We start from the raw sequence: 16,176 nt of genomic DNA, 5'->3' as shown, positions 1-16,176 counted from the left end.
CAAGGGAACCTCCCAATCGCACCCCCCTCAGATTTAGTTACAAGTTGGCACAGTGGATAGGCCTTGAAAAGCTGAACACAGATCAATCGAGGAGACAGGAAGAAGTTGTGTGGAACTATGAAAAAAATAAGCAAAATATACAAACTGAGTAGTCCATAAGCATGACAGGCAACATCGAACGAAAGGTCCTTGGTTCAAGTCTTCCCTCGAGTGAAATGTTTACTTTTTTATTTTCGCAAAGTTACGATCTGTCCGTTCGTTCATTGACGTCTCTGTTCACTGTGTCTGTGTTTTGCGACCGCACCGCAAAACCGTGCGGTTAGTAGATGGAAGGACGTGCCTCTCCAATGGGAACCGGAAACATTTGATCGCAAGGTCATAGGTCAACCGATTCCTCCACAGGAGAACACGTCTGATTTTTCTATACGACACTGGTGACGGCATGTGCGTCACATGACAGAAATATGTTGTCGACCCATCTAACTTGTACACTTGGCGAATGGGTCAAAAGATTCTTCTATGTTGCCGGATTTAGGTTTTCTTGTGGACGTGATAATCACTCACAAAAAAGTGATGAAAACGTAAGATTTTGTCACATAAACTGCAACAAATGAATGCAACAGTTTCACAGTCGCACAGTTTTTTCTGTGCTCTGTCAAAACATATGTTTGTTTAGGTGTAGAATCCCCATACTACGGTGGAGTTACCTCGCATCGGACGGACGGACGGACAGGTAATAATTGTCTGAAAATAAAAAAAAAACTCTTCACGCGAGGGAAGACTTGAACCAAGGACTTCTCGATCAGCAGCTGCTCACGCTAACAACGGAACCACGGCGCTCCTGAGCTCAAACTATCCTTGATGTTGCATATCTTGCGCATGGACTACTCAGTTTGTACATTTTGATTTTTTTTCCTCATAGTTCCGCACAACTTCTTCCTGTTTTCTCGATTGTTCCGCGTTCAGTTTTTCAAGGCCTATCCACTGTGCCAACTTATAACTAAATCAGAGGGGGGTGCGATGGGGAGGTTCCCTCGTTAGCATAAGTTAGTTTAAGTTAGTTTAAAGTGGTATGTAAGTCTAGGGACAGATGAACTCAGCAGTTTGGTCGCTTAGGAATTCACACACACACACACACACACACACACACACATGCGCGCGCGCAAGCACGCACACACACACACTCTTCACAGTGATTTTCGTAGAGTAAGTGTTTTTGTTTTGGAAGTTGAAAGAGTTTTATTAAGTCTCGACGGTGTTGATAATATCGGCGGCAATGCGTGGGTCAAAGTAAACTCATAATGCGCGACTGCCGAGCGTTTTCCTGGGGCGATAAGCGGCGATACGGAGTCTGTGGGCGCGCTGACAACGGGCGTGGTTGGACTCGCGGCAGCGATAGCGCGTGCGTCGGCCCCCGGCCAGCCGCCGCTACCCGCGGGCCAGTGCTACGGCAGCGGGCAGCGGGCAGCATGTATCAGCACCAGGACCACGGCCCGCACGCGCCGCTCGGCCGGCAGCAGTCGGCCGCGGACCTGCTCGCCTACCGCCGCTTCTCACCCACCAAGTTCGCCAGGTCCGTCGTCGGCGTCCTCAAGATCGTCATCACCGTGAGTGCGCACGCCGCTTACATTACACATGCTGCGCTACGAACGTAAAGCTTGTAAGCTACCGCTTCTGCTTTTTTGCTCTTTTCTGCTGATGGGTAAGCCTGCGAGTCGAACGGATTTTATAATGTCGCTCTGACACTTATACGCTCTCCAGAAGGGTAAGTGTTGTGTACTTAGTTCCGCGTAGTCAGCGCGTACACAACTTTCCCAATAGAGCGCGCCCCGCTAAGCACAACAGCGCAGGCGCAGCGCTCGTCCGTCTCCACACTACGAGATGGCGCTGCCTTAGAGACGGACCAAATTCTGCTTCCTCCGATTCGCGTATTAATATGTAACGCAGCCAATGAGATTGCTGCTAACGTAGAACCTTTTCTCCTTGCTGATCACACTCGCGCAGTGATACCTCAACGCTCGAGGTATTATAACGAGTGTACAAACCTCCGATTAGTCAGTCTGCATTAGTCTGCACCAGTCTGAATTAGTCTATAGTCAAGTTTCAGTCTGCGCCTAACACTATTACCATATTCCTGTACATAGCCGTGAAGAGAAATGTATAGACACTTTGTCAAGTATCAGAAATATGTGAGAATAAGATTAACGTACCAAGACCATAGGAACTTCATATTGTCAATTGTAAATAGCATCCAGAATCAAGTTATGTAATATCTATGATTTTTATTATTTTAATAAATGTGTGTGAAAATCAATAAAGTTCCGTTTAAAGTTGGTCACGGTCAATCTGCTACTCTAAGCGTGCAAGTGGCATTTCTATCATCTGACCTAACGGCAGAAGATAAACACGCCACGATAAGACCATGAGACATATTGCAGACACTCGCCTACTTCGTTAGAGCGACAAGTCAAATAATCTGATGGTGTGTGTACCGAAGGCCTTACAGTACGCACACCACAGTAAGCTTATCCTTTGCTCTGTATGTGACGTCAACTAGTCGTATGTAAGTCTGGTTGGTTTCTAAACATATCCTCAGTATATGCTACAATGTTCAGATGAGCTGACCTACAAACACTGCCTCCACCAGGTGGTTGCAAACATGAAATACACAAATAAGGAGATAATAAAATGACGAAGTAAAGTACTAGCTATGAAATGATACACGCAGTAGTGTTAAATTCTTTACTCTTCTGCAATTTACTCTATACAAGATTACACAGTACGAGCAACATTTTAGTTCTGCCTATTCACATTTGGTAATCGCTCTTTCTGTCACTGTCCTGTGATATACAGGATGTTACAAAAAGGTACGGGCAAACATTCAGGAAACATTCCTCAAACACAAATAAAGAAAAGATGTTATGTGGACGTATGTCCGGAAACGCTTAATTTCCATGTTAGAGCCCATTTTAGTTTCGTCAGTATGTACTGTACTTCCTCGATTCACCGCCAGTTGGCCCAATTGAAGGAAGGTAATGTTGACTTTGGTGCTTCTGTTGACATGCGACTCATTGCTCTACAGTACTAGCATCAAGTACATCACTACGTAGCATCAACAGGTTAGCGTTCATCACGAACGTGGTTTTGCAGTCAGTGCAATGTTTACAAATGCGGAGTTAGCAGATGCCCATTTGTGTATGGAACAGCACGGGGCAATAGCCGTGGCGCGGTACGTTTGTATCGAGACAGAATTCCAGAACGAAGGTGTCCCGACAGAAAGACGTTCGAAGCAATTGATCGGCGTCTTAGGGAGCACGGAACATTCCAGCCTATGACTCGCGACTGGGGAAGACCTCGAACGACGAGGACACCTGCAATGCACGAGGCAATTCTTCGTGCAGTTGACGATAACCCTTATGTCAGCGTCAGAGAAGTTGCTGCTGTACAACGTAACGATGACCACGTCACTGTATGGGGAGTGCTACGGGAGAACCAGTTGTTTCCGTACCATGTACAGCGTGTGCAGACGCTATCACCAGCTGATTGGCCACCACGGGTACACTTCTGAGAACGGTTCATCCAACGATGTGTCAATCCTCATTTCAGTGCAAATGTTCTCTTTACGGATGAGACTTCATTCCAACGTGATAAAATTGTAAATTTTCACAATCAACATGTGTGGGCTGACGATAATCTGCACGCAATTGTGCAATCACGTCATCAACACAGATTTTCTGTGAACGTTTGGGCAGGCATTGTTGGTGATATCTTGATTGGGCCTCATGTTCTTCCACCTACGCTCAATGGAGCACGTCATCATGATTTCATACGGGATACTCTACCTGTGCTGTTAGAACATGTTCCTTTACAAGTACGATACAAAATGTGGTTCATGCACAATCGAGCTTCTGCACATTTCAGTCGAAGTGTTCGTACGCTTCTGAACAACAGATTCGGTGACCGATGGATTGGTAGAGGCGGACCAATTTCATGGCCTCCACGCTCTCCTGACCTCAACCCTCTTGACTTTCATTTATGGGGGCATTTGAAAGCTCTTGTCTATGCATCCCCGGTACCAAATGTAGAGACTCTTCGTGCTCGTATTGTGGACGGCTGTGATACAATACGCCACTCTCCAGGGCTGCATCAGCGCATCAGGGATTCCATGCGACGGAGGGTGGATGCATGTATCCTCACTAACGGAGGACATTTTGAACATTTCCTGTAACAAAGTGTTTGAAGTCACGCTGGTACGTTCTGTTGCTGTGTGTTTCCATTCCATGATTAATGTGATTTGAAGAGAAGTAATAAAATGAGATCTAACATAGAAAGTAAGCGTTTCCGGATACATGTCCACATAACATGTTTTCTTTATTTGTGTGTGAGGAATGTTTCCTGAAAGTTTGGCCGTACCTTTTTGCAACATCCTGTATTCGCGGTCGTTAATTCAAAAAAAAAAAAAAAAAAAAAAGGTTCAAATGGCTCTGAGCAGCTCTGAGCACTATGGGACTCAACTGCTGTGGTTATTAGTCCCCTAAAACTTAGAACTACTTAAACCTAACTAACCTAAGGACATCACACACATCCATGCCCGAGGCAGGATTCGAACCTGCGATCGTAGCACTCGCACGGTTCCAGACTGCGCGCGCCTAGAACCGCTAGACCACCGCGGCCGGCTCGTTAATTCAAGCGCGGAATACGGACATCAGCTATGGCCATTGCAATTATATTTAGAACTACACTCGCGACTAGCAAAGTGAAGTCTCAGCACGGAACGAAAAAGACACGTGATCAGCAGTTTACTTTACTTCCCTAAATTCCTTTGCGAATGGACGACCACTACAGTGATCTAACGTTTATCGCTGCAAAGGTTCTCGACTCAGTGAGATAACATAAACTCTATCTCACCAAAAGCTTCCGTAGGCACCTCCACGGCTGCCGTGGAACACCAAACGATCCACAGGCTCTCGCTACAAGTCCTCTGTACGTGGTCGCACACCTCTCCAGGCACAACCTCTCTCCTCGACGCCCCAGGAACAAGTGTTCTTTTCTTCCCCCTTTTAATGTGCGTGGCCAATCATGTTGCTGGAAGGCGTTAGTTTCCGAGCGCCGACCAATCTCAGTTTTGCAACCGACCGAAGCTTCTAGAAGTTTGCAGACTGTTCCAGAAGCTTCCGCTCCGGCCGTTGGGAAACCACCTACACGCCGCCACGCATTTTGTGTCTTCTCCTTGTCCTCGGCCACGTGGCTTCCGCTAAACCGCGATCCACCCGCCTGGGGTTTCCAGGAGCTTAAGTTCGCTGTTGTCTTCAGCTCTCACGCCTGCCTGCCTCGCTTCTGTCTTTCCCGTTCTCCTGCCAGCCTCCAGTCTCCGTTCGCTTCACTATCGCCCAACGTGCAGATATTCTGCTACAAATTAAGATCCCTAGCCGATGTCAGTATCGTTAATGGTTTCCTGTCTCGATGTTTTAAACTATTAAAGGGTCTTCTTTCCGGCGTGGTAGTTGTAATGTCGCTCAAAATGATGCCACCTTACAATTAGGGCGGGACAGGCGTGTGGCGACTATATCAAGTACCTGCTTTCTACACGTACATTGTGTGCCCCAGTTCCGTTAGGACTGTGGCTGAGAAAAACAAACGTCATCGATTGCTTTTGTTGTAGTCGTCAGTCAGAAGATTGGTTTGATGCATCTCTCCACGCTATCCTATCCTGTGCAAGCCTCTTCATCTCCAAACAACTACTGCAACATACATCCTTCTGAATCATCTCCCTCTACGATTTTGACCTCCCTCCAATACTAAATTGGTGATCCCTTGATGTCTTAGCATGTGTACTGTCAACCGACGCCTTCTTCCAGTCAGGTTCTGCCGCAAATGTCTTTTCTCCCCAATTTATTTCAGTACCTCCTCATGTGTTATTTGGTCTACCCATATAATCTTCACAATTCTACTGTAGCATCACATCTCGAAAGTTTCTGTTCTCCTCTTGTCTCAACTGCGCATCATCCGTGTTTCATTTCCATATACAGGGTGCTCCATTGATCGTGACCAGGCCGAATATCTCACGAAATAAGCGTCAAACGAAAAAACTACAAAGAACGAAACTCGTCTAGCTTGAAGGGGGAAACCAGATGGCGCTATGGTTGAACCGCTAGACGGCGCTGCCATAGGTCAAACGGATATCAACTGCGTTTTTTAAAATAGGAATCCTCATTTTTATTTCATATTCGTGTAGTACGCAAAGATATATGAATGTTTTAGTTGGACCACTTTTTTCGCTTTGTGATAGATAGCGCTGTAATAGACTCAAACATATGGCTCAAAATTTTAGACGAACAGTTGGTAACAAGTAGGTTTTTTAAATTAAAATACGTTTGAATATTTTATTTCGGTTGTTCCAATGTGATACATGTACTTTGTGAACTTATCATTTCTGAGAACGCATGCTGTTACAGCGTGATTACCTGTAAATACCACATTAATACAATAAATGCTCAAAATGATGTCCGTCAACCTCAATGCATTTGGCAATACGTGTAACGACATTCCTCTCAACAGCGAGTAGTTCGCCCTCCGTAATGTTCGCACATGCATTGACAGTGCACTGACGCATGTTTTCAGGCGTCGCCGGTGGATCACGATAGAAAATATCCTTCAACTTTCCCCACAGAACGAAATCCGAGGACGTCAGATCCGGTGAAAGTGTGGTTGTGATTCGACGACCAATCCACCTGTCATGAAATATGCTACCTAATACCGCTTCAACCGCAGGCGATCTGTGTGCCGGACATCCATCATGTTGGAAGTACATCGCCATTCTGTCACGCAGTGAAACATCTTGCAGTAACATCGGTAGAACATTACGTAGGAAATCAGCATACATTGCACCATTTAGATTGCCATCGATAAAATGGGGGTCAATTATCCTTCCTCCCATAACGTCGCAGCATACATTAACTCGCCAAGGCCGTTGATGTTCCACTTGTCGCAGCCATCGTAGATTTTCCGTTGCCTGATAGTGCATATTATGCCAGTTTACGTTACCGCTGTAGGTGAATGACGCTTCGTCGCTAAATAGAACGCGTGCAAAAAATCTGTCATCGTGCCGTAATTTCTCTTGAGCCTAGTGGCAGAACTGTACACGACGTTCCAAGTCGTCGCCCTGCAATTACTGGTGCATAGAAATATGGTACGGGTGCAATAGATGTTGATGTACCGTTCTCAACACCGACGTTTTTGAGATTCCCGATTCTCGCGCAATTTCTCTGCTAGTGAAGTGCGGATTAGCCGCAACAGCAGCTAAAACACCTACTTGGGCATCATCATTTGTTGCAGGTCGTGGTTGACGTTACACATGTTGCTTAACACTTCCTGTTTCCTTAAATAACGTAACTATCTGGCGAACGGTCCGGACACTTGGATATTCTGGGTTCGATTCCTGGCTATTACATCAATGTGCAGCCAGCCTCTCTTGTATATCTGGCAATTTTTTTCTTACATAAACGTAGAAAACCATCTGCAACTTGTTTTATCTGGAGTATAGTAGTGTACGGCAGTGAATCATGGACAGTCGGGATGAAGGAAATAAAATACACTGCCCGAACAAAAGTAAAGCACCAAGAAGACGCGGTCGCATATCAATGTAACGTGGTACACGTACATACCAGCGACGGAAATGTGAATGACTGCAGGTGCGATTCTCTGTGACAGGTAGATGGTTCTGAGCACTATGGGACTTAACATCTGAGGTCATCAGTCCCCTAGAACTTAGAACTACTTAAACCTAACTAACCTAAGGACGTCTTACTCATGCATACCCTAGGCAGGATTCGAACCTGAGAACTTAGCAGTCCCGCGGTTCCGGACTGAAGCGCCTAGAACCGCTCGGTCACCGCGGCCTGCTCTGTGACAGGTAGAACGACCACCAGAGTGCACTGGTGTTATCCGTATTTAGGTTTGTTTTCAGGATTGTGAAGTAGAAAAGGGACGTGAACAGTGCCAGATGTTTAGTGATTACTGTGGAGGACACGAAGATGCTGCGTACTCCTCGGAGACAGCATTATCAGCACCTGACAGTATAAGTAGGCTGTTTAGGTTTTTTTATTGGTAACGCCGCCGCCACGTAGCGCTCTGTTTGAAAATCACTGGCTGTGCCGTGTGCAGTCTGTGGCTGGTTTGCATTGTTGTCTGCCATTGTAGTGTTGGGCAGCTGGATGTTAACAGCGCGTACCGTTGCGCAGTTGGAGGTGAGCCGTCAGCAGTGGTGGACGTGGGGAGAGAGGTCGCGGAGTTTTGAAATTTGTAAGAATGGATGTCATGAACTGATATATATATATATATATATATTATGACTATTAAGGTAAATACATTGTTTGTTCTCTATTAAAATCTTTCATTTGCTAACTATCGTTATCAGTAGTTAGTGCCTTCCGTAGTTTAGCTAGCAGTAGTGGCGCTCGCTGTATTGCAGTAGTTCGAGTAACCAAGATTTTTGTGAGGTAAGTGATTTGTGAAAGGTATAGATTAATGTTAGTCAGGGCCATTCTTTTGTAGGGATTATTAAAAGTCAGATTGCGTTGCGCTAAAAATATTGTGTGTCAGTTTAAGCACAATCATGTACAATTTTTCTAAGGGGACGTTTCAACAGTTTGAAACGGGTCTCATCGTGGGTCTCCATTTCGCCGCCTGATGGAATCGTGCAGTGTCTAGATATGTTTCCCATTCCTTTGTGACAGTGCCCCGATGTCGGACTGCATGGGAACGAGAGGGCTGGGATACTCGACAAGTTTCCTGTCGGCCACGTCTGACTGCCACAGGAGAGGATCACTGGACTGTGCACATCGTAACCATTCACACCCATATCTACTGTTCGTGAACAAGTAATGGGTTCCTGTAACATTCTGTGCAATCCGACACTGTTGGTTGGAGACTAGCAGCAACTGGGCTAAGGAATTATCGTCCGATCCATATTCTGCCGTTAGTACCGCGCCACAAACGGCTGCATCTCGAGTAGTGTTGTGACCGAGCAGCAGTTTGTGCTGGTCAAATAGCGTCGCATTGTATTCAGCAGTGAATCGACTTTCTGCACATCCCAGATGACCATCCTCGGAGAGTATAGAGACGACCTGGAGGGAGGTCTCATTCTCCCATTGTTTTGGAGAGACACAGTTCAAGTGTTCAGCTGTGTGTGAATTCCTAAGGGACCAAACTGCTGAGGTCTCTAAGCACTATGGGACTTAACATCTGGGGTCATCAGTCCCCTAGACTTATAACTAATTAAACTTAACTAACCTAAGGACATCACACACATCCAAGCCCGAGGCAGGATTCGAACCTGCGACAGTAGCAGCAGCGCGGTTCCAGACGGAAGCGCCTAGAACCACTCGGTCACAACGGCCGGCTGAGGTCATCGCTAGACTTACACACTACTTAAACTAAGAACAGCGCACACACACACACACACACACACACACACACACACACACACACACACACATGCCCGATGGAGGAACTGCCCAACCCGTGACATGGCGCCTCAAACAGCACAGTCATTCCACGCGATAGGAAAGGCACATTGTTGTTGTTCCTGGCGTCTTGAAGAGAGCGGTCATCGGTATGAGTTCAGGTCACGCCACAAAAGTACGTCACGGACATCCAGCTTCCTCACGTGTTACCTCTCGTGTGGCGTTATCGTGGGACAATTTGTCAACAGGACGACGCACTTCCATACATGATAAGTCTCTAAATGAACTGTATGCGTGGTGTTAAGGTACTTCCGTCGCCCCCAGTCTGTTCCCAATAGAGGATGTGCTGGATCATTTCAGACGCAACTACGTCCCAGTGCCAGTATTGATGAGGTCACGGAGTAATTCAATATGTGTGGGCCAGCTAGCCTCAGGAGATGATATTTTGTCTGTATAACATCCTTCCCAAACGAATCAATGCATGCGTCAGGCCAGACGGGGGGTGGGGGGAGCAACTTCACACTGACAAATGGGCTGATACTGCCAAGTTCTTTGGAAATTTTATTCGATTTTGGAATTACTTCAGTACCATGACATACCCTCTCAATTCATCAAGTTCGATCCCTCTTCCTCTTGTGCATCCTTCCCTTTTTGTCATGCAGTTTACTCTTTCACTGAACCACTGAAAAGAGTGCTCAAAGAGGACTTGAGGAACGTAATATGCGTGCAACTTAACTAACTAATAACGAAATAAAAGCTCCCCAAACAACTGTTCCAAAATCACAAGAAGAGGTCCCAGAAATCTTTACCATTTTCCATCAATTGTAAGCAAAACCGTAACTCAGTATCGTATCGTGGGTTTGTCTGTGCCCATGAAGCTCACCAGTGTGTGCTCTCCTGTTGTAGCTATCGGATAACTTGCTCTTGAAGCTATTTTCACGCTGCACTTCACTGTGAGTACGTTATATTAGCCGTCAACAATTAAACAATTACATTATTTAGCCATCAACAATGACAAGAAAATGAATGTTTCTGTGTAATATCGAAAGCAAAATATTACATCGAAATAACTCAATAATATTTCTTCACTATTAGCAAAATAAAGGAAAGCTCCTTTATTTCTCAACGCAAAATTAAATTATTCTTTACAAAAAATGTTTACAAGAGGGTTTTAGGAGTCTCTTCACTGCTGAAGCTATTCACACTTTCATAGTGTGTACGGCAGTAGGAAAAAAAGTATGAGCAGGTATCCTGAGCGTGCCAAATCCCTTATTATCTGTGTTTACTAGAATTATAAAGAAATTTCGAGATATTGGAAATCTGAAGAATAAAATACCAACGTAAACAAACAGCAGCTGATGAGAGATTTCAGCCACCTTCTTTGGCAGCGGTTACATATGTTGGCGTCCTCAAAAGTAATGCCTCCGATTTTTTTATGTGATAACCGAACAATTTTTAATTAAAACAAGTGTGATTAACGTTTTAAATCGTTATCGTTCGTGTCTATATGTTTATTTCGCAACATAGTCACCCTGGCAACGAACACATCTTTCTCAACAAGAGACCAGTTGATTGACACCGTCCTGTAGAATGTTTTACTTTGTTTACTGAGTCACAACCTCACTTCCGCTTGCACCGATTCATCGCTATCGGAGTGATGTTCTCGAACTCTTCTTTAAGTTTTGGAAACAGATGAAAATCAGATGGAACTAAGTCAGGACTGTACGGAGAATGATCGATGACAATGATCCCAAGGCGTCGGATAGTAGATGTCGCAGCGCTAGTGCGTGGTCTTGCATTAATACACTGAAGAAGTGGGTGCTTCCTGTGTGGACGAAATCTTCAAATTCGAAACTCGATTACAGCGGGCTGTTTCTCATGCACCATTATAGTTACGTTACTCACCGCCATGTCACACGCTACAACTCGGAGCCCTCTAGTGGAAGAGGGCACCAAATATATAGACATGAAGAATAAAGATGTACAATGTTAACAACGTTTGTTTCATTTAAAAAGCTTCGAGTTTTCACATAAAAAATTCGGAGGCTATACTTTTCAGCACGTCCATGTACAATCCACAGGGAACTACAAGGCAAATCAAATGTGCGGACGAGATCATCAAAAGTACTGTTCTGGAAACGCTACATTCCATCGCATTTCATCCTTTCCACACTTCGCCCTCAGCAACGCTTTCACTGCAATGAGTTTCACTATAAGTTGCAGTCCTTCGAAATGTGTCTATGAAAACCTCAAAGTGATGCGGCCTTTCCATGAAAGACGATGTCCACGAATGAAGTACCATTTACAAACAATGGAGTAATCAGACTTCGCAGCACTCCTTCCTGGTCAGCTGAAAATTCACACAGATAGAGGAAAATGGATAAACTTGCGCTATAGATACTTATAGACCGTCTTAACAGAACATTTGGAGATCGTTGGCTCGAACGTACTGGATACACAAAAGGGTCTGCACTCTCTGCAGACATAACACCTTTGGACTTCTATCTGTAGCGGAAAGTTTGGAACAAGTGTTCTATAAGGAAAAACTGACAACTCACGAAGATATGATATGGCGTATAACGCGAGCGTTGCTGTGATAAGTCCAGATGAAGTTGAACACACAGTATTGTCTTTTTCTCTGTTTATTGTATTTCGAATTCCCCCCAGAGGGAAGGGCGGGCTGGCAGCAGCGTAATACGCTGCTCAGCAGCCTACAGATAAAGTTAAAAAACATAATGAGGAGACATAACAATAAAAAGAGGTGATAAGAAGGTGACTTTTTAAAACTGGTACATGACGGAAAAAGTTGTAGAGAAAACATAAAAAACAAAGAGGTCAGTGATGCTCATTAAAAAACACTTTGGAAATAGACAGGCACAATTAAAAAACACAGTGGCAGTCTGGGTTCTGTTTGCAGCACTTTGAAAAGGGGATGCACAACACTTAACACTCATGGAAAACACTGCACTATAGAGTACAAAGGCATTTGGATAACAGGGGGGGGGGAGGGTCTGGACAAATGAGGAAGGGGGAAAAAGGGGGGAGCCGATGGAGGGAGAGGGTACAGAAAAAGGGGGGGTACGGCGGATGCGAGAAAGGAGTGGGGAAGAGAGAGGAGGGGAAAGAAAAAGGACTCGTGGGGGGGGGGAGAATGGAGTCAAGGAGGATAGGTGGAGAAAAAACAGAATAGAATGGAGGGGGGAAGGGAGAGGGAGTCCAAAAAAAGGACAGAAGGAGGGAGAGGGAGGTGAGGATCATAGTTGATATGAGCAATAACAGTATTGTCTTTTTTTTCCTTTATTGAATTTCGATTCCCCCAAAGGGAGCGGGCTGGTAGCAGCTTAGTACACCGCTCTTCAGCCTACAGAATTTTTAAACCAGAAGAAGAAGACAATAAACAATAAAAGCGGGTGATAAAAACGGTGACTTAAATTGGAAAAAGGCGGAAAATTGTGGAAGGTAAAACAAAACAAAGGGGCAATGCAATACAGAGGAAGCAGACTGATAAAATACTAGACAGCCAATTAAAAAAACATGGGGACAGTCTGGTATCTGTTTGCAAGAGATCTAAAAATCGCACCCAGCGACAGTATGATTTCTGTTCGCAACACTTCAGAAAAGATGCACAACAAACACTGCACTAAAAAGATGGCACGAAGATGTCACTAAACAGCCAAGGCTAGATCAGAGGGACCTGGACAGATGAGGGGAAAAAGGGGGAAGGTAAGGGAAAAACGAACTGGGGAGGGAGGAGCTGACAGAGGGAGTGGACTCATAAGGGGGCAGGGCAGAGGTAAGGGGGAGTGGAGAAAGGCTGAGGAGGGGAGTGCAAAAGGACTCGGAGGAGAGAAAGGAGGCAGAGAGAAGATAGGTGGGGAAAACAGGATGGAAGGGAGGGGAGAGGGAGCCCAGGATAAGGACAGAGGAGGAGGAGGTGAGGATCAGAGTTGATAGGAGGGATAAATGGAGGGAGAGAGGGCATCATCTGGGAGGGGGAGTTGATGGAAGCCACCTCGAGAAAGGACGGGTGCAGAGGTGGTGGGCAGGGGGGACACAACAGTGAAGGAGCGGCAGAGAGCAGGGATTGGAGAGGAGCAACCGGGGGTTGGGGGGGGGTCAAGGCAGCAGGAGGTGTAGAGGACACAGATATGTTCGAGGAAAAGGAGCAGATGGGGAAATTAATCAGGTCCTAGAGTAGCTGCATGGGGGGCAGGAGGGGTATAGATAAGGTGAGGTGGAGTGCATGGTGCTCGAGGATTTGGAGGGGGGGGGGGAGCTGATATCCAGGCAGGATTGGCATAACAGAGGATGGGACGGATTAAGGATTTGTAGGTGTGGAGGATGGAGAAGGGGTTCAACCCCCATGTTCAGCCAGAGAGGAGTTTGAGGAGTTGGAGGTGGTTGTGGGCTTTGGATTGGATAGAGCGGAGATGAGGGGTCCAGGTGAGGCGACGGTCAATGGTGACTTCAAGGTAGGTGAGGGTGGGTGAGAGGTAGACAGTTCAGGTGCAGACGGTAAGGTAGAAATCAAGGAGTCGGAAGGAGCGAATGGTATGACTTATGATGATTGCCTGTGGTATTGTCTGTTCAGTATCGTTTTTACCTGAGTTACAACTACACTATATGAGACATTTACAGAGAAAAGTAATATAAAATTCGAGCATACAGCGAGTTTGTAACTACCAGGGCTGGTACAGCCAGTTATGAACATCTTTATACGGGGTGGTCCATTGATAGAGACCGGGACAAATATATCACGAAATTAGCATCAAACGAAAAAATAAGAACACTTTTGTTTGAGTGTGACAGGGCAAAACAGATTGCGCTATGGATGGCCCACTAGATGGCGCTGCCATAGATGAAATTGATAGAAACTGCACTTTTTAAAGTAGGTACCCTCATTCCTTATTACATATTCGTATAGTATGTAAATAAATAGGAATGTTTCGTTTGGAACATTTGTTTCACTTTGTGAGGGATGGCGCTGTAATATTCTCACAAATGCAGCAGTGCACCTGATAACATTACTTGAGTTAGGTATGACAATATGTTTGTCCGTTCCCCTACTTCAGCGGCCATCATCCACTTTGTCACCATAGTCCTTCAAAACATCCATCCCTTCCAATGCCCCCACACCCAAACCGCCCTTGCAGCCCATTCTGTCTTCCACCTCACCAGCTGTGCCATCTACTCCCACAACCAGGACCAGTTCACCTTCACCCTCCTCATCACCCTTGTCTAAATCTCCTTTACCATGGAGCGACAACATTACAGCATGCTTTACCATAATGTCTGCTCTCTACCCATCCACAAACTCCTCTTCCTCCACACCCTCCATTGACACCATGTCGATGCCTTCGTCCTAAATAAACTTTCCTTCAACTTCATATCTCCATCTCCACAGCTCTCTACACCTTCCACCACACCAATAACCTGTACTCCCTGGCACATGACAGGGTTGCTATCAACCACCTCAAGCACCACCTTGTTTGGCAACAAACTTTCCTAAAAAATCCTGCCAAGAATCTCCAACTCTTCTTTCCCACCCTTACCATCATATGTGCCACCATCTACATCCACCATCATACACCCATCCCATACGATTTCCTGGCCTACACTGACCGCACCTTCTCCACCTCGTGATTGCTGCAGACCTCAATACCCACAGCCGTGCTCCTGCTGAACTCCAGTGGTGGCATTGGTTTATCACCACCCTCCACGGAGTCCTGGTTCCCCTCCCCCAACACACCTGTCTCAAATCCAAAACCACTCCAGACATGATCGTAGCCTCTCATGACCTCCTTGGGCATGTCACTGTGGATGTCCTTGACCTAATTGGCAGTGACCAAGCCCCATCCTCCTCACTAGGTCTCCATCCCTGCCCCATTCCTGATATTCCTGATGTTCCTCCTCAACTTGTCCATGACTACTCCTGCGCCAACTGGGATGCCTACCAGGACTCCATACACACCCAGGTCGAGTACCACAACCCTACACCCCAATCGCCTGATGACATCACTCAAACTGCTGCCTTCCTCCACCACACCTTGTCTGATGCCATCACCACCCATATCCCTACCAAAGCCATCCACCCTCACCACCTGGCCCTGCCCATGCAGGCTGTCCTTCTCCTTCTATCCCTCTGCTGGTGTGCTCCATGGCTCTGTCCTCTCCCCTCTCCTCTACCTCCTGTACATGACAGCTACGCCCCAGCCCCCTCTCAGGTCCACTTCCTGCAATATGCTGACGACACCGCCTTCCTAGCCCTCACTCCTACCATTCAATGGTCCCAACGCCTCCTCCAGAATCACTTTGATGTTTTTGTCCCATGTTGTAACTAGTGGCTCCACAAAATCAATCCTTCCAAGACCATAGCAATCATCATACGTTGTATCACTCACTCCTTTCCCCTTACCATCTGTGCTCGTCTTGTTTGCTGTCTCCCACCCTCACCCCCCTTGAAGTCACCATTGACCGTCACCTCACCTAGATCCCTCATCTCCACTCTATCCAATCCAAAGCACACAGCCACCTCCATCTCCTTAAACTCCTCTCTAGCTGAACATGGGGGTTGAACCCCTCTACCATCCTCCACACTTACAAATCCTTAATCTATCCCATCCTCTGTTATGCCAGTCCCACCTGGATATCTGCGCCCTCCAGATTCTATAACTTCCTCCAGATCTCTAGTGGCATGCACTCTACCTCGCCT

At 46.1% G+C, this 16,176-nt stretch overlaps 1 protein-coding gene across 1 annotated transcript in view; it reads left to right on the top strand.

Moving 5' to 3' along the window:
- The first annotated feature begins 1,410 nt into the window (after nucleotides 1–1,410).
- The window catches only part of LOC126272278 (uncharacterized), a 175,026-nt gene continuing 160,260 nt past the window's right edge, over nucleotides 1,411–16,176 (top strand). Inside the window, exon 1 of the mRNA XM_049975030.1 lies at nucleotides 1,411–1,607. Within this exon, the coding sequence (XP_049830987.1) occupies nucleotides 1,470–1,607 (138 nt within the window). The 5' untranslated portion in view covers nucleotides 1,411–1,469. The remainder of the gene's footprint in view (nucleotides 1,608–16,176) is intronic.

The sequence above is a fragment of the Schistocerca gregaria genome, chromosome 5 (genome assembly GCF_023897955.1).
Source record: "Schistocerca gregaria isolate iqSchGreg1 chromosome 5, iqSchGreg1.2, whole genome shotgun sequence".
Lineage (NCBI taxonomy): Eukaryota > Metazoa > Arthropoda > Insecta > Orthoptera > Acrididae > Schistocerca > Schistocerca gregaria.
This window is presented reverse-complemented; position numbering and strand designations above follow the sequence as displayed.